This window comes from Ursus arctos, unplaced genomic scaffold, assembly GCF_023065955.2.
Source record: "Ursus arctos isolate Adak ecotype North America unplaced genomic scaffold, UrsArc2.0 scaffold_5, whole genome shotgun sequence".
NCBI classification, from domain to species: domain Eukaryota; kingdom Metazoa; phylum Chordata; class Mammalia; order Carnivora; family Ursidae; genus Ursus; species Ursus arctos.
The window spans coordinates 71,807,079-71,826,945 of NW_026623067.1; the positions used below are offsets into that span (position 1 = coordinate 71,807,079).

Here is a 19,867-nt window from a genome sequence, read left to right on the forward strand (position 1 = left end):
CAGACCCATGACGGGGGCCCATGCAAGTGCTAGGTCCTAAAGCTACAGATTATTTAACTTCATGGTAAATCTAAAATAACCTCCAATTTTCCCTGAGGTGGGGGAGAGGAAATTGCTTAGTAGTCTAGTTAGGGAGGGATTTGGTGGTCTAAATTGCAAACAGAATTTAAATAAAAAAGACCTTTACCACAACTCCTAGAAGTACCTGGTACTATCAATTTCTAAGCCTTTTGCAGGGGCAAGCAGGGGGACTTGTGTTGTAATAAGATCGCTTCTTGGCTTTCCTTATTCTTGTTTTCTGCTTTCTTGGGTTTACCAAATTAGTTTTCATTCATCTGTCAGATTTTCAGGGTCAGAATGTTAATGTGCTTGTCTCCTTTACCACTCTTGATGTTCTTGAGTTTCGGTCAGTAAAAAAATGATTTTCCTGTCATTTTACTAAGTTTCAGAAAAGAGCAGAGGTAAAGATACATGCTCAGTCTACAATTCTTAACCTAAAATTAGAATGTGCCAAATCACACTCCAAAATTGCCCCCTCCCCAAATGGCTGGAAGCGTTTTACACTTTTAGCAGCACAGCATGAAAATATCCACTTACCCTTACACTTGCCAATACTCCATATTCTCAAAATTTCCCAATCCGGTTAGAGTAAACTGTCTTATTATTTAAATTTACATTTCCCTGATTACTGCTGAGGTTCAGCATAATTCTGTATGTTTATTGGCCATTGTGTTACCTCTTCTGTGAATGACCTGTTCATATAATTTACCCATTTTTGTATTAGGTAGTAAAGGGGAAAAGAACATACCATCCCAAAATAGGCCACTCTGGCATACTGATTGACCTGAAGATGGGTGAGAAAAAGCAGACACAGGAAGGGTTCTTTGACCTTTCCCTTTCTACCTAAAACAGGGCATACAGTTTCCCATAAAGAAGGTGCCCTTGCTGGTATCAGGAAGAAGAGAACATTCGTATCACTGGAGACAGGGAGTTGACACCAAGCTTAATCTGTATCAACAAACATTTTAGAAAACTCCTTGTCCTTCATTAGTTTCCCTCATCTATTTCCTAGTCATTTTCCCACAGTTTACCAACACTAGTCCAAACCCTCTTTTTCTGTCTCATCAGTCTCCAGAATTTATTGTTCTTTGTTAAAATGGTATATAAACTCTCAATACTATCCACTTCTTTGGCTTTTCATTTCTTATATATAAAAGCCTCCACATACATGTAAAATTATTAACATGAAATAAAAGTTGTATGCTTTGCTGCTGTTAATTTGTGTTTTTAAAGTTTAATCCTCAGGCCAGCCACAGAAACTGAGGGTACAGGAAAGGTCTTCCCTCCCTTACTAAAGTAGTTGACATTTTTCTTATTGATTTGTAGGCATTCTTTACAGTTATTAAAACAAAAATTGCTGTTATGCAATTTGTGAATATTTTCTTTTAATTTATCTTTTTCACTTTCTGGCATCTGAGTTCTAGGACATTTTAAATTTTGATAATCTTGCTTTTTATTTCTATATAAAGATCTTCCCTATCCTAATATCTTAAACATGATTTAAATTTTCTTTTAATACACATATGGTTCCATTTTTCAAACTTAGATCTTTAATCCATTTGGAATTTATTTTTATGTTGTCAAGGGCCTTTTTTCCCACATCAACAATTGGGATACATACTGAATAGCTCATCTTTTATCCACTGATTTAAAATGCCATATTTATTAACTACTAAAAGTTTATATGGGCATTTTCAGTTTCTGGATTCCCTATTCTTGCCCACAGATTTGATATCTTACTTATTACACATTTAAAAAACTGCATTTCACATAAGAAATATCCTTGTAAGAAATTAAATGGGAATATGCTAATATTAGAAAAAAATACCAGCTAGAGATTGAAATAAAATGTCCACTTTAATATTTATCACACAAATATTTACTTACACTTATCTGAAAATTATAAGACAATTTGTGCATGTCACAATCATCTTACTAGTCATATAAGAACTACACATAATCATTTATTCAACTATATCAGGATAACACACAAGGTTTTTGTTTGTTTTAGACTTCTTAGTTAAAAGGAAACACCAAATAAGGAAAATGAATTTCCAAAGATTAAGTTATTAACAATACAAATAAAGATTATTCCTAAATGTCTTACATTTTTGCAATTTTGAATTATACTTACATACTCTTAGTTCCAAAAACCATAAATAATAACATGGGTCACTGTCAGGGTGAAAATATATATTTTTTAAAGCTTCTTTTAAAATATGCTATTATTATGCTTAACATCACTTGATTTATTCTTGGCACATGTGGCATCTGGGAAAGTAAAAATACATTTTGCCAATTTTATGTTATTGTGCAGGTACAAGAGAAAGAGCACAGTTTGGGATGCAGACAGACCTGTGTTCAATTACCAGCTTTGTTCAAAGTTATGTTGTGTGAGGCTGGTCAATTATTTCTTGGCACTGGGGCCAGGATTAAACTAAATAATGCATATTTTAAAATGCATAGCATGGGCACTAAATGAATGATAGATCCTTTCCCCAATTTATTCACACTGAAACAAAAGCAAAATATCACAGTCTTATGTTTTTGTACAACTTGAAAAACTGAAAAAAAATTTGGAAATTTAAAAATAAAATTAACATGTTTTGAAAAATTATGCTTTTAAGAAATAAAGAAAGCCTTCATCAGGTTTAAATATTTCTCAATAAAACTTAGTGCCTACTATACCCTGATTTTTTTTTAAAGTCCTAAAGTATGATAAAATGGTCAATGGTTAAGGACTTTTGGTTTGTTTGTTTTTTTGTGCTACTGATACAAAAATAATGGCTATATTTAAGGCTCATTAAGTGATTGTAGTTGCCCTGAACCAAATCTATATTCTTGATGTTGTACTATCAATTGAAACAGACCTACTGCCTTGAATAAGAAGATTCATTTGGTGGCATGTGGCAGTGTAGCTTGTCTGTCATTGAGGATGATTCTTATATACACAATCACAAACCCACCTTTCTCATGCTAAATACTTGGTGTTTGGAAGATCTAAGATTCCTGAACATTAAGTTTAAATTGTCACAAGGAATAGCCTACTTTACACAGCAATGCTTCCATCCCTATTCTTGGATCTTTTGTCCGCTACTCTGACCACCTAACAAATTGTCTTTCCAAATCTGACTGAAAAACCCCTCCTTCAGGAATCTTTTCCTAACCAAACTCCACATCCCTCCACTTATGTCCCTGATACTATTGTGTAGTTTCTATTAGCTTCAACCTGCATATATTATTATTCGTGTTTTATTTGCCTTCTACTTCCAGCTAAAATGTAGTCTCTTTGACTTCTTAAGCTTCCACAGTGTTTCGCACAATACTGTGCATGTATATATGTATGTGACTGTGTGTATGCATGTGATATGTGTGGATGTGCATGTGTTGAATGAATATAAGACCAAAGAACCTGGGTGGGTGGAATTGGGAACATTTCACAATTTTTCAGAAATCAAAGTTGCTAAACCTTCCTAATACTAAAAAATCTGGTTCCCAAAGCTATCTCAGTTTGGTTTTGGACATGTCAATAATAAAAAAGGCAGTGAAAAACCTGTTTAAAAAACCTTTATGAAATATTCCAAAAGGCTTTTTAATAAATTATAGAGAGCACCAAACCAAAATGTTTTACTAAATAGTGGGCAAACCTTTCCTATAACTTTATAAATGTAGACTTCTTTTCATTCAAGACAAAGAATACTGAACAGGAATAGGTGTTGTGAATCAGGATAAAAAAGGCAATTCACTCTAAGTCAATATCTAACGCATATTTTGCAATTAATCTGAAAAGCCTTCTGTGATACATATGTATGTGATGGTAAGTAAAAGAATGATTTCTATCAGGATGCCGTAGATCTCTATAATTGTTGTGATACTATAAAATATGACACATATACTGAAGCTGCTATTTAATAAGAAAAATTTTGTTTATAATAGCTGTTAATATTAAAATAGGATATAATAAAAAATTATTTTCAATGTGTATATTTTCAAATTTGCCTGACAGTGTCCTTTTGAGAAATCTGACAATTTGTAATTAAACTACAGACATTTGAATTTCACTTTTACGATTGAAAATATTACACGCACATAACAAACAACGCTATTAGTAGCTTTTTACTGAAGCGCTCTGCAAGTTATATTTAAAGCTTTGCAATAAAACAAAATTCATTGTACTCTTTGTAAGTAAAATTTCACAACATATAATGTACACTATAATTACATTAAGAATAAATAAACGAAGCTTAAAAATTCTATGCCATAACAATGGATTGTTTCAGCTGTCATTTTAAATGTTAATTTATATGTTTGTATTGAGTACTAATGTATTTTAAACTCAAGAACCTTTATCTTTAAATAATATACTAAAAATATCAAGTTTGGAGTATAAACATAAAACTTTATGCCTCTTTTTCTATGTCATCTAAGACATAAAATAAGACAAATGTGAGGCAAAGGACAGTTCTTTCTGTTACTGCAAAATGCCTCCTTGCTTTCACATATATTTCTATGTCATTTCTGGATATTACAAGGTGACAAATATTACAAGATGACAGCTTGGCAAAGTATAAGCTTATTTAAGCGATTTCTTATTTGGAAGAAAGAAAAAAAATTAAACAAAGAACCTCCTTTTTTGGCTTACTCATTCTCAATCTTTTTTTCTCTAGTAAAGTACTTCTTGAAATGCTCAATATTATCATTTTAAACAGCACAAAATGAATTGGATTAATTTATAGAACTAATCACAATAGGTTATCGGTATAGATACTAGGGTGAGGTCCTAGAATTTGTTACACGTAAGGCTAAACTTGCAAGAGATCGCATAGCAAAAGTAGAAACTTTGTGACATATCCCAGCTTTTGAAATATAGTTAGAAGCCAATCGAAAAAGCCTTTCAGCACCAAAGGTATTGAAGTGCCCAGGAAGCACCTTCTCTACCAGACCTCTGTCCACTAATTCTATCAGACGTTCACAGGTTCCAACATAGTCACTTATCCTGCTGTATGGGAGCCAGTCAATCAGTGATCCATCATACACCACGTCTCCACTGAAGAGAATCTTTCGGTCTTTGTCATGTAAGCAAATACTGCCCCTGGAGTGACCAGGCATGTGCATAACAGTGAGCTGTCTGTCACCAAGGTTGATCACATCCCCTACAAATGGAAACAGAGTTTACAGATAAACATGTTATATACTTGACTTCAATCACTTAAAGAATAAAAGAACATTAGGTGGTTTCAAAGAGGTCTGGAAGGATGACATTTACTTTAATTTTATTTCAAAAATACAATATTTCTTAATGATGATTTAAAAATAAAAATAAGTTGCCCATATTTCATTTCTATTGTTTGCTTGACCAGTGTTTGTCGAAGTGAGTTATGTGGAACACTATTTCTGTAGGTTGTTGTGTTACATAAAAGAAAAGGAAGATTCTGTAGTCAAATAGTTTTAGAAGTCTTTCCTTTGAGAAAAATGAAGCAGCTTTTTTTCTACAAGGCTTCTGAGAACTTTTTAATATGCTAATCTACATTGTAGATATACACAAGGGAGATATGATTGTACCATTTCTCAAACTTATCTGACCGCAAAACTTTTATTTTTCAGTACATCCATGGTACAAGTATCCTGATGACACAATTCATAAATGCTGCTCTTTGAGGTCTGAGTGCAAAATTGCTATTTCACTGGATTTAAATCAGTACTATCTTAAGTAAATCATCATAATTTAAAAGTTCCATATTGTTATCTTTAGTGCAAAGGTACACACAGAAAAAAATTAAAGACATATAGTTAAAAAGTTAATAGAATTAAAACTGTAATAATTGGAACTTGTTAAACCTAAAAGACAATGAAAGAGGAAAAGAGGAATAAATAAGAAATAGACATAGAAAACAACAAAATGGCAGACCTAAATTCAACTATATCAATAATTACATTAAATGTTAAAGGGATAAACATTCTAATCAAAGGCAGAGATTGTCAAAATAGATTTAAAAAGCAAGGTACAGGGGCTGCCTCAGTTGGTTAAGTGTCTGAATTAGGCTCAGGTCATGATCTCAGGATCCTGGGATCGAGTCCTGTGTCAGGCTCCTTGCTCAGTAGGGAGTCTGCTTCTCCCTCTCCCTCCACCTCTTCTCCCCTCAGTTGTGCATATGTGCTCTGTCTCTCAAATAACATCTTAAAAAATAAAAATAAATAATAATAATAAAAAGCAAGATACATACGCAGTCTATAAAAGAGGAACTTAAGGTCAAAGACAAAAAGAGGCTGAAGAAGTTATACCATATAAAGATTAATAAGAGAACTAGAGTGGCTATATTAATATTAGACAAAATAAGGACTATTAGTGAAGAAAAGAGGTACATTTTATTAGGATATACATTAAGTGGACACACTAAAAAATTATAAGTGTGCTTGTACCTAGAATAGAGACTAAAAATTCATGAAATAAAAACTGACAGAACTGAAATAAGAATAAACAGTTCAGGGGCACCTGGGTGGCACAGTTGGATAAGCATTGGACTCTTGATTTCAGCTCAGATCATGATCTCAGGGTCGTGAGATTGAGCCCCATGACAGGCGCCATGCTCAGCATGGATTCTACTTAAGACTCTTTCTCCCTCTCCCTCTGCCCCCCCATGCTCATTCATGCTCTCTCTCTCTCTCTCTCTCTAATAAATATTTTTTAAAAAAGAATAAATAGTTCAATTATGCTTAGAGATTTAAATATTCCTCTCTGAATATTCGTAAAACAAGTAGATAGAAAATCAGTAAGAATACAGAAGATGTGAACAACACTATCAACCAACTTGACCTAAGTGACCTATATGAAACACTTTCTCTTAAAACAGCATATATTCTTTTTAATTGCACATGGAATATTCATCAGGCTATACAGTGAGGCAATAAAGCAAGTTTCAGTAAATATGAAAGGAATAAAATCATAAAAATATGTTCTTTGACTACAACATAATTAAATTAGAAATTAATAACAAAAATAAATATGGGAAATATCCAAATACACACAAAGTAAGCATCACAATTCTATATAACTTATGGATCAAAGCTGAAATCACAAAGGAGATTAGAAAATCTCTTGAACTGAATGAAAATAAAAATAAAATATATCAGAATTTATGGGATGCAGCTAACATAGTGCTTAGAAAAAAGTTTATTGCTTTAAATGCTTATTTATAAAGGGTTAACTGTTTAAATTCAAAGTTTCTAACCAAAGTTTTGATCTTAAGAAGTTAGGAAAAGGAGCAAATCAAATATAAACTAAGTGTTAAGGAATAAATAATGAAGGCTGGAGCAGGAATAAATAAAATAAGAAACAAATATCAATAGAAAAAAATCAAAGAAACCAATAGTTGGTTCATTGAAAAGAGCAACAAAATTGATATACCACTGACTAGATGAAGAAACAAGTTAGAGAAAACACAAACTGCAAAAATCAGGAATGAAAGAAGGGGTATCACTACAGACCCTAAAGAAATTAAAAGGAGTATAAGGGAATTTTATGAATAACTTTAAGTCAACAAATTTAACAACTTAGTTGAAATAGACAAGTTCTTAGGAAGAGACAAATTACCTAAAGTGATTGAAGAAGAAACAGAAAATCTAAGTAGACCTATATCAAGCAAAGAAATTGATTAATAATTTAAATCTCCCCACAAAGAAAAGTCCAGGCTCAAAGATGGCCCCATTGGTCAATTCTGTCAGTTGCTCATGACAGCAAAAGAATTTAGACTTTCAGACTATAGATGAGGAGGGAAAGCTTTCAAATTCAATTTTAGACAAAGACAATGTAAAAAAACAAAACTACAAACCAATATTCCTAATGAAAGTAGTCCCAAAATCCTTATCAAAATATTGGTGAATTAAATACAGCAATTTATAAATAGAATAATGACCAAATGGGGTTTATCCCAGAATGTAAATTTGGTTTGACCTCTGAAAATCAAGTACTGTAATATACTATATTAGTAAAATAAAGGAGAAAAGCCATATGAATATCTCAATAGATGCACAAAAAGCATACGACAAAATCCAACCCTTACCGGTGGTAAAAACTTTCAGCAAACTAGAAAGAGAAGGGAAGGTCCTCAACTTGATAAACAGCACCTATGAAAAACCTACAGCTAACATAACACCGAAATAGAAACACTAAATGCTTTCCTCCTAGATAAGAACAAGGCAAGGATGTTTACTTTTACCAATTCTATTAAACATTACACTGAAAATTCTAGCCAGTGCAATAAGCCAAGAAAAAGAGAGTGATGTCACACAGAGTTAGAAAAGAAGTAAATCTGTCTTTATTCACTGATAACAAGATCTTTTTGTAGAAAATCCTAAGAAATGTACAAAAAAGCTAGAGAATTTAAAAAGCAAGTTTAGCAATGTCACAGCGTACCAGATCAGATACAAAAATCAATTGTAGGGGTGCCTGTGTGTCTCAGTCAGTTAAGCGTCCGCCTTCAACTCAGGTCACAATCCCAGGGTCCTTCCTGGGATTGAGCCTGCACAGGGCTCCCTGCTCAGCAGGGACCCTGCTTCTCCCTCTCCTGCTCCCCCTGCTTGAGCTCTCTCTCTCGCTCTGTCAAATAAATAAATAAATAAATAAAATCTTTTAAAAAATCAATTGTATTGAGGCACCTGGGTGGCTCAGTCGTTAAGCATCTGCCTTCGGCTCAGGGCATGATCCCGGCATTCTGGGACCGAGCCCCACATCAGGCTCCTCTGCTGGAAGCCTGATTCTTCCTCTCCCACTCCCCCTGCTTGTGTTCCCTCTCTTGCTGGCTGCCTCTATCTCTGTCAAATAAATAAAATCTTAAAAAAAAAATCAATTGTATTTCTATAAATTATCAATGAGCCATCAAAAAAATGAATATAAAAAGCCATTTCATTCACAATAGCATTAAAAAGAAAATACTTACAAAGAAAAATTTAATAAAAGATGTTTTGTTCTATCTATACGCTGAAAAATATAAAAACACCGTCAAGAGAAATTAAAGACTTAAACAAAAGGAGAGCTATGCCATTTTTAATCAAAAAAATATATGTACATATTTCAAATAAAATATTCCAAAAGGGCTTAAAATGTAAGAAAAAGTTATTTGCCCCATTTGGACTCTATCTCTAATCCTGCTCCCAAGAATCAACCACTTTTCAACAATTTTTCTTCTGGTAGCTGCCTCTACTAGATATACCCATCTCTAAGTAATTTTTATATTTCATTTCTTGATTTACCAATGAGATATACTGTACTGATTTCATTCATGTATTACCATTTCTTGGTTTTAAAATTTTAGATGATAGTGGTTGACTTCTACTATGAAATATAAGAATTTTTAGCTCTCTTTACTCTTCACTCTTCTACTGGCACTACACATGTATATATTTCTCATCCTCTCATCCTCCAAAGAGTAATGATTTAATTGCTCTAGTGTGGAGCTATTTATGCCTGGCATAGTATCATTGTTGGGAGTGTTATCTTTGCCATCATCCTGATGCTCCCTTTCAACTTTCTCTGGTATTTAATCTCCTGTTTCCTGTATTCCATGTCTTCCTCTTGCTTTATTTCCTTATTTTGAAGGGAGTAAATAGGATAAAATTATATCTTAGTAACTTTCTAAGTAACAGCATGTGGGCAATAATCTTTTTGAGAACTTCACTGTTAGTGAAATGGATGTAGAATTCTAAATTGGAAATAAATTGTATTCAAATAAGGCATAGTTCTTTTCTAGCTCCAGAGCTATTATGATCTGTCCAAAGACTTTTTAAAAAAGATTTATTTGCTTATTTGAGACAGAGAGAGAGAGTTGGGGGTGGGGGGGGTGGTGGCAGAGACAGAGGGAGAGAGAATCCACAAGCAGACTCCCTGCTGTGCACAGAGCCCTACCTAGAGCTGATCCCATGACCCTGAGATCATGACCTGAGCTGAAGGCAGACACCCATCTGAGCCACCCAGGATTTTTTAATTTAAATTTCTGGAAGCTTGATTCCAGTATTCTGAAATTTTACAATAATGTACCTTTGATTGGGTATGTTTTTATTCATGCTGGGAACTCTGTGGGCTCTCTCAATCTAAAATTTTACGTCCCTTAATTATGGGATATTTACAGAAGTTATCTTTATTATACTTTCTTTTCCTCAACTTTCTCTATTCTACCTGTGTCTCTTTTACTCCAATGATGAATTTTCCAAACTGGTCCTCTACTGGTTCTCTCCTGGTTTTCATTTTGCATATCTGCTCTTTAAGTTTTTCAACTTTAGCTTCCAGTTCTACTAAGAAACTTCTACCATTATTAGGGGCGCCCCGGTGGCTCGGTCAGTTAAGTGACTATTGATTTTGGCTCAGGTCATCTTCTAAGGGTCACGGGATCAAGACCCACGTTGAGCCCCATGTCAACCCCCATATGGGGCAGGCACATGTCTGCCTCTCTCTTTCCCTCACCCTCTGCCCCTCCCCCTATTGCACATGTGCCTGAAATCAATCTTTAAAAAAAAACAACTCCTGCCGTTTTAAATTCCAAGACTCTTGTATGTGTGTGTGTCTGTGTGTGTGCATATACTGTTCTGTTGCTTTTTATTTTTTTCTATTATTTTTTTCCTCTTGTTGCTTATTTTTAAAGCATCCTCTTGTCCTTTGGATGTCTTGAATGCAATAGCTTCTGTCATCCCGATGCTATTAATGATAGTCTTCAGCTCTCAAATTGCTTTATGCTATTTGTTTTAGTATTTGATCTCAAGTTAGACGATTTTCTCAGATTTTTCATAATGCTTGGTTGCCTGTTTAAGAATGGGGGGTGAAAAGGCTGCCTGAAGCACATGCATGGGGAACTAGTGACCAAGGCTTCACTGTAGAGAGATCAAGCCAAAGATTGATTAGAGATCAGCATCTTTATCTTTCCTCCAGGGCTGGATACATTTCCCAGATAAGATTCTTCCAATTTGCTACTTGGGGGGTAAATCCTTCTTGAAAACTAGTAGGGAACACACACACACACACACACACACACACACACACACAAATTTCTTCTATTTTCCATACTGAATCCTGAGCTCAATAATAGTCTTTTAAGGTTCCTGCAGTACAAACTGGATTGGCTCTTCATTTCCCATTGCTGCCAGAAGATAAAACTGCTGACTCAGTTATCACATTTACTCTGCAGTGTCCGAAATAGTTCAATATGGATTTATAGTTAAACAGACAAATCATGGTCCCTTTATAGTAGTCTTAGTCAGGCTTGGGATGGAGTCAAGTTAGATGAGTTTTTCAACCTGCTACCTTTCTGGAATCTGTTTTTTTGTTTTTAAACTCCCCAAATGATTTAAGTCCACCTGTCATTAACTGTGTTTATTTTGGTGACTCTGGGCAAATTGTTTAAACATATATAACAGGGGACAAATGCCTGCACTTCTTTTCATTTGAATATTGTAAATAACAGACAAAAAGATGTATGCCCAGTCAAGAAGAAGGTACTATATTAACCTCAGTTTTATCTATCTTCTTGTAGGAAGATACTATTTCACTATTAGTAGAAGGAGTTGTTTTTCCATCTAAGATGATAAACTGGATAATGATCCCTCTTTGTCCCTCATTTACAAGTCATCTTTTGGTCTAGTTATATGGTGCCCAGATTTAGGTGATCATCAGTTCACTAAATGAAATGTAATAAACTAGACTTCAGTCTCCTTATGCTCTAACTAAAGCAACGACTTTATGCTGTTTGGATATGTGCTGGTCATGTGTGTGTGTGTAACTGTGTATGAATTTTTCATATAAATATTTTATATCTCCTTCTAGGCATCTGGATTATGATAACAGCAAGTTAGCAGGCCACACCATTCAGAAGAGAAAGGAAATTAATATTCCTGAGAAAAGAGGAAATTAGATACTACTTGAGAGGTGAGGCATTCTGCTCTTAATGAAAAACACCTTTTGATTTAACACACTATCCTCAGCTTTAAGTGTTTGGTAAATATTAAGCTTTTTTTTCACATTTTCAAAGACTTACAGGCCTCCTGCAGTTCCAAAATGGTGTAATGTTACTACCATCAACTGGGATTTAGGAAACCTGGATTTTAGTCCCAGCTCTTTTCCAAACTGGATATGTGACCTTAGGCATGATATTCAGGCCTGCTTGGACTCTTCATCTATAAAACAGTAATTCTTATCATTCTTTCACCATTGATTTCCTATTGCTGGAACAGGAGCAAAAGTAAATAAATCAGAAGTAATGTATTCATTCAGAGAAGTTAATATATTTTAAATACTAATGTAAACATTTTTTGGTCTCAGTGCTACAATTAATTTACTCTGAATACCCATCAACTGCATGGAAATCCTACCTCTAAGAAGTATCAATTTTATCAAGAAATACAAGAAATACTGTAAATGTACTTTCCTTTCATCTCAAATTGTCAGATAATGATTCCCACCTAACCAGTCTTTTTTTAAATCTTTAGATTTAAATTTTAATGAAATGACTTTTTCAGTGTGGTGTGAGGTACAGAATCTGGCTTTCTATTTTTTTTATATTTCAAGTGATGAAGCTCTCATCTGCACAAAAAACTGATTATTGTAAAATATGTCATTATTTGTCATATTGGTCAGTCATAAAGTAGCCTTATTGTGCAACAGGACTTTTCTTCCTTTTGGAGGAACGTTTTAATAAATAAAATTGGTAATTAAAATGCTTTCAAGATGAAAATGTGAGAAGATTTCATATCCTACTCAGAATTACCATAATATATTTATGGGGTAGGATTTATGATCTGCATGCTTTGATCTATTTTGCCTTGGTTCAAATCCTAGCTTTTGTCACTATCTTGCTCCGTGGACTCCAGGCAAGCCATTTAATTAGGGGTCAGCCACCTCATTCAAATGTGTTGTAAAGATACAATGAAATCAACAAAAGTATTCTAAAAAGAAAAAAGGAAATTAACATACAAATATCGCTATTGTAGCTAATTAGTTCAATTATTTAAGTGCCTGCTGGGGTTGAGAGGGCTGGGGCCCTATTCTACTGTATTTTATTCCATTAGCTTCTCTCTGACCCCATCCTGTCTTTTACAGAGCCAGAGGCCCAAGGCTATCCATACATTAGTCCACATACTTCACCATCACCGGAAATAACCTCCTTATTAATTTTTTCAGGCCTTGCTTTAAACCAGACCATATATTGTCATAATGTAGGACTCACATACTCTACTTATGTTCGCTATCAAGCTTTTCTCTAATGAGGCTATATCAAGAACAGAAACCTACCTGGAAGATAAGGATGCACAAGCGGATTGGAACCACTGCTCTCTAGTGGCTTTCTAAACCTACAGGTGGGAATTGCTCATACCCAGCAATGACCACTGACATAGCGGATGAAGTCAGCCGGCCTCAAAAGAACAAGCATGTCATGAGCTCTCTGTGAAGAGTCATTCCTTAGAAGTCTTTTCGCTAGAAAAGCATCTGGAAATCACACAGGTGTTCGGGAATAGAATGGGAAATCCCTAGTCACAAGCCTCTGTGGTGTTACTACTGTACCTTACACAGGAAACTGACTAGGGAGTGGGCCCGGCTTTAATTCCAGTACTTGGCGTTGCCACACGGTGCCAGAACTGGTCTCTGGTAGAGAAGGCTACGATGGCCTTGGCTCCGATCGAGTGGGCTTCTATTCAGGGAAGGGAGAAACAGTAGTGGTGTTTCTGCGATGTGACAAAACAGGCCAGCTTACAGCCACGCACGTCTGCAACATGCATCCCTCGAACAGTTTTTCCCAATCCCCTCCCTTAATGACAGAGCGCGCGCCCGCGAGGGCCCATTACCATCCTGCAGGATGAGGGTGGGCTGCACCGCCTGCACTCGGAACTGCCTGGCCCTCCAGCCGGGGCTGGGCGCCCGTACCACCTCGCTGTCAGACAGCCAGGTCACGGTCTCAAAGTTGTCCCCGCGAGCCAGAGCCTCGGCCTCGGCGTGATGCACGGCCACCCGGTCGAACTGGTAAAGGCCTCCGGAGTGGTCGAAGTGCACGTGGGTGGCCACGGCCAGCAGTGGCCGGCACGCCGCGTCCTCTTTGGCCCCGTGATCCTGCAAGAGGCCGGAGGAGTACAGGTACTCCGGGAGGCTGCGCAGCCCCAGGCCGGTATCGATCACCACATCTTGCTCGGAACCGCGCACCAGCCAGATGTTGGCGCGGTTGCCGGACTCGTAGAAGCGTTCCTGAATCCAGAAGATGCCGTCGCCCAGGGACTTGTGGGCGTACCACTCGAGCGCGGACATACTGGGCAGGGGTGCGGTCGGGCGGTGTGGGTGTAGGCGTGTGTGCCTCCGGCAGGCTGTCCGGACGCTAGGCGCTGCGATGGTGTGGAGCGGTCAGCCTGCAGCCAGGAAGGAGGCGTAGAGCGAGGAGAGGGCGGGGGATCCGGAGGTGCGAGGGCGGGGGGAGAACTAGGAGGAAGGACGCGCCGAGACGCGGCCTGGAGACTCTGCCCGCACCCTCCAGCCAGGTCCGCAGAAAGCAAAGCTTGCTCTGCCCGCACCTAGGCGCTGGAGTAATCTCGGCTTCAGTAGCTGCAGCACGAGGGAGCGTTAATGCAGGGGCACTGCAGCAGACTGGAAACCCAGGAGATACTTTCTTCACCCCGGGGGTCTGACTGCAGAGGGGAGAAGCAAGTCGGGGGAGGTGCCAGGTCCTCCCACCCGCTGCGCGCTGCGAAGCGCACTTCCAGCCGGCGCCGAAAGAGTCAGGCCAAACCGGATGCAGGAGTACGGCGCCTGCCAAGGGCTAAAAAGCTCTTTGCCCAGCGGGCGGGGCCTAGCTAGGGAGTGGGTGGGGCTAACTGGTTGGGATCCGAACTGGGCTCTGAGGCCGCGTGGAGGGCGGAGCGCGCTTCTCCCGAGGTGGAACGGGTGTCCCAGCGCCCGCGCCTTCTATCTGCACCCCTTCCTTGCCGGCCGGCACCTCGGCTGCACAGTTTTACCCAAGCCTCGAGACTTAGTGAGCAGGTAACAGAGGGAGCAATTGAGGGGTTGGGAGGAGATGCAGAGGGTAGAGAGAAGTTAAAGGGGCACATGGAGAAGGTGGGGGAAGTCAGGGGTGGCGATTCACTAAGGGGCGTTGGAAGATAGCCTTTACCTTTCCTTCTAATCCCTTCAAAATCTTTGAAACCCGTTCTTTCCAGATTTTACCTAGTCTCCACTTCCTAGGACTGTTTGCAGTGAGTTAGAAGGGGATTTATGCTCTCTAACTGATGGTAGTTTTTCAAATCTGGTGACTATATGATTGGTTCAGGCACGAGTCATTGCCGCAGACTTGCTGCTTAAGGACCGACTATTCAGTATGTTTTCCTAACTCTTGGCGCTTTATCCTGTATCGTGGCGGGAGGATTTGTTAACGTTTTTCTGATCTTCTAAAAAATGAAATTTTTTATTCCTTCCCCCACTCTCCATTTTTTGGGTTAGTTTGTCAGCTTTTGGAAGAGAGCAAAGAAAGTTGATAGAAAGGCTCAACTAAGTAAAGGTGGAGGCAGTCGCACCTTGTGAGAATAGGAAACGTGGATGGTGCCTGGGTGTGGCCCAGTCAGGCACATAAATCACCCCTACTATTAATCCCAGGTCCCTGATCCCACCTAGCACCTCCCAGCTACTGAAACGTCAAGTTAGGCTTCAAAAATTCCCTAGAGAACTTGACTAACCTCCCTACTTAGCCGGGAAAAATTATAAAGATACCCATGAGATAGCATTATAAAAAATAATTATGAAAATCCTTATGGTGGCAGCTACTAATAAGCCTTCATAGGAGAGATATACTGTCTTCCCCTACACTCCTAAAGCCTTTGGTTAGGATGCAGCTTTTCTCAATATTGTCCTCATCTAATTAGAATCTATCCAGTCACTCTCTTCAGGGCTATACTTACATGCAAGCTCTTGAGCTAGATAATGTGTGAGAATAGAACTGGATAGGAAAAAAAATGTTGTGATCTGGGTTCTCAAGAATTTGAGGGAAGACAATATCTATGCACAGATATTTCCAGTGTAAAGCAATATGGGATATATACCACAGAGGAAGTAAAAAGTAGGTGCTATAAGGATACAAATGGAAAGGACTGTTGAAGAGTGGTATTTGAGCAGGACTTAAAAGACCACTGTTTGTTAGGAAGCTCTCAACTGGGAAGTACAGAGCTTTCTGTAGTTTGGCTATTTTTCCTCTAGGCAGAGGGGAACCACTGTAGGAGAAATGGAAGGATATCCTTACTAGGCGGTCGGTGTCTGTTCTTTCTTAGTTCTCAACATGGCCTTTCCATTTCCTGTGCTAGACTATGAGTTACATGAGAGCAGAAGCTTTGTTTTGTTCACTACTATATTCCCAGTTTGGAGAAGATGGTCTGACACAGAGGGTGCTTAATAAATACTTGATGAATGGATAATTGAAGAGCTTACTGGAAAGACAGACAAGAACTGACAATTACAGCATGATTTTTAAAAGGGTAATAAAAGCAGTATAGTACTTGGGAAACAGAGAAGGGAGAGCCTACCTCCATGTTGGGTGGAGAAAATGCTCACAGAGAAGTATCATTTGCACATCATTTTAAATGATGCTGGGGCTTGCACAGGTGGCTGTGGGAGGAGGGATTCTAGGCAGAAGGAAGGCTACATGCAAGAGCTGGTGTTGCAGAGTTGAGTGGCTAGAGTATGGCATGCAGGGAGCAAGAGGCCAAATGTTAGACACAAAGCTTTGTTAGTTAAGGAGAGTGACACATCAAGGTTTATGTTTTAGAAAGCTGACTGGAGAATGGATTGAAAGGGGGAGTCTGGCTATGGGAATTTATTTTTCTGTATTAGAGATCCGAATGAGAGATGGTAAAGGCCTGAATAAAATCAGAGGTGAAGGAAGGTCAACATATAAGAGAGGATACAGCTTAACATTCTATTGATGAGGAGATTGAGGGAGATGGAGAGGAGGTCAGTATGACTATCGGATTCTGATTGGGGCAATTTAGGTGTCATTCATCAGAAAAGTTACTGTGACCTGGCTTTCAGTGCCTTCCCCCAGCTTCCATACCTGCTTACATCTGTTTGTACATTTATTCACCTAGCTAATATGTGCAAGGGACAGTGTGAGATGTGGAAGACAATACATTCAGGCTGCAACATAGCTCATAAAATGTTAGTGCTACATGGAATTTTAGAGATTAGCTCAGCCTCTGCCGCAAGGTTGTCTTTATAGTTTATTAGAATGGGCTTTGCATTTCAACTCTTGGATACTTGAACTATACCCATCAAACTATCTCAGAACAGTTCTGGATAGGAATTTTCAGGAGTCCTTCCAAAATGGAAGATGATGCTTCTGATTTTACACTTTTAATTTCAGTCAATTTTACCATTACTAATTCACTTCTTTATAAAGATTAAAGACATCTGTGGGATTACAAAAGTCTTCAACTAGCCTGGAAGTGTGTTTCGGGTAGCATAATGTAGATGAATAGACAATGGAAAGGTACCTGAGGCTTTAACCCAGTTCTGTCTTTATTAGGAATTAACTGTGTGTCTTTAGGCAGTCAGCTAACCTCTCAGGGCTTTACTTCCTCTTTTACAAAATGTGAAGTTTAATCTGAAGCAGTGGTTCTTATTTGGTCTACACGTTGTAATGTCTGGGAAGGCTTTTAAAAGTCCTAATGCCTAAATCGCATCTCCAGAAATCGTGATTTCATTATTCTGGGGTGAAGCCTGAGTTTTGTTTTGTTTCGTCTTGTTTTTAAATTCTAATGATTCCAGTGGACGTCCAGGTCTCCGACTTTAAAGTTCTGGAAGTTTAAAAACAACAACAATGTTACTAGTAGGCTGACTGATTTGGGTAGATTTGCTCATGAAATCATATGACAGAAAGAGAGAAAGAAAGAAGGAGCTTAACATTAATTGTGGAACTGTTGCTGTACAGAGAGCACCGTGCTAGACAGTGAGGGTCATAAAATGTCTACTGTTACTACAGCCGAAGAAATAAACAGAAAACATAAGGGAAACTCCTTCCCTTTGGAAAAGGCCCATTTCCTAAAAAGGGCATTGTTTCTATTTCTTCCGGAATTAAAGAGCAGCAATATGTAACACTTCAATTTTTAAAAATCCATTTATTTTAACAGGATCTCTATAAGAGCAAGGTGGGGTGAAATGACTGTTGTGGATTTTGAGGGACTTATGCTGGGTCTTCATGTGAAAGGGGTTCCAGTCAGGGAGTAGATTGCAGTGGAGAGAATGGTAAACAAGACATGATAATAGGGCCAAGAGAATAGGTGCAGCCATCTTAAAAGGGCCCTGAATACTTGGGTATGGAGTTTGGATTTAATTCTGTAGCCAAGAGGGAAATGAGAAGAGTAGCATAATCAGAACTATGCCTTAGGATGAATAATGTAGAAGAATAAATTAAAATAAGTAGGAAGAACAAGGGATACCACAAAACCTGCTGTCAGTCAGAAGTGAGGTAGAAAGGGGCTACATGGGATTATGGTAGAGGAAATGAAAAAGAAGGGACATTTTGAAGGAAGAATTAGCTGATTGATTTGATGGGAGGGATGGAACAGAGTGAGGAATCAATACTGATGCGCTCCACATCATCAGATGTTGGTGACTGGGAAGATAATATACCATGGATAGAAATAGGGATGTAATACCTGAAAGGGCAAGCTAGTTGGTGGAGGGGAAAGATGATCTCAGTATCTTAAGTTTAAAGTGCTTTCCAAATATTCTTTTGATAGTGAGAACATGGGCTGAAACTCAAGACAAAGGTCATTGCTGGAGATAATAGTATGGGACAGGTCATTACACCCTGAGTGTGGATGTGTTTTCTGAAGACCAAGATCAAAAAGCAGAAGGCCAAAGATTGGACCTTAAGGCCTTAAGGAATTCCATACTTAGGACATTTAAGAAGAAAAGTAGACCAAAGAAAAGAAAAGTCAGTGGGGTAGAAAAACCTAGAGGGTTTGTTGTTGTTGTTGTTGTTGTTGTTGTTGTTTGAGGTTTTTGTTTGTTTTTGTTTGTTTGTTTGTTTTTTTAAGTAGGCTCCACACCTAGCATGGAGCCCATCATGGCTTCAACTCAGGACCCTGAGGTCAAGAACTGGGCTGAGATCAAGAGTCAGACGCTTAACCAACTGAGCCACCCAGGCGCCTCAAAACCCGGAGTTTTAATAAAGCCTAGGAAAGAGAGAGTTCCAAAAGGGAGGAGATAACAGTGAGCCATGTGCTTTGGAAGGCCAAGAGTCTGACAAAAGGCCAGTGGGGACCACTGGGGCCTTTGCATTTCAGCATCTTTCTGAGTGTAGTTCCCATCACGAGTGAGGTAAAAGTGAACCCCTTACCACAGCTCACGCAGGGTTCCACAAAACCTGGCCTTGATCTGCCTCTCCTTGCTCCTCACTCCTCACCAACGACATGGCTTTCTTGTTCCTCGGACTCTCCCAGCATGTGACTTCTTCCTCTGCACTTGCTCTCCTTTTCTCTGTAGCCATCTCTGCCTCGTCCCTCCCTCCTGTGGCTCACAGGCCTTCTCCAGCATGCTGCTCAGATTTATCCTCCCCAGAAAGCCCTTCCTTGTGTGAAAAGCCACTACCATACCCCTTCATTATTCTCTGTCCCCTTACCATGATTTCTTTTCCTTCAGAGCTCTATTGATGATTTTCTAGGGCTGCTGTCACATTTTATCACAAACTGGGTGGCTTACAACAACAGAAATTTATTCTCTCACAGTTCTGGAGGCCCGAAGTCTGAAATCAAGGTGAAATCAAGGTGTGGGCAGGGTTCGTTCTTTCCGGAGGCT

General features: G+C 38.3%; 2 protein-coding genes across 5 annotated transcripts in view; one reads left to right on the forward strand and one right to left on the reverse strand.

Moving 5' to 3' along the window:
• POLR3G (RNA polymerase III subunit G) overlaps positions 1–19,867 on the forward strand; it is a 96,608-nt gene that overhangs the window by 40,671 nt on the left and 36,070 nt on the right. For 3 of the 4 annotated variants that reach the window (XM_048220729.2, XM_044384027.3, XM_057307491.1), the window contains one exon: positions 11,870–11,971. The gene's annotated coding sequence lies outside the window, so the exon portion shown is untranslated. Of the gene's footprint in view, positions 1–11,869; positions 11,972–14,758; positions 15,065–19,867 lie in introns of those variants that run through there. The other variant, XM_026498637.4, reaches the window with a different exon arrangement.
• On the reverse strand, positions 1,899–14,804 carry MBLAC2 (metallo-beta-lactamase domain containing 2). Its single transcript, XM_026498639.4, has 2 exons — positions 13,885–14,804; positions 1,899–5,213 (listed from the first exon to the last, which is right to left on the reverse strand). The coding sequence occupies exons 1-2, from the start codon at positions 14,336–14,338 to the stop codon at positions 4,828–4,830; spliced, it is 840 nt and encodes a 279-aa protein (XP_026354424.1). The 5' UTR covers positions 14,339–14,804; the 3' UTR covers positions 1,899–4,827.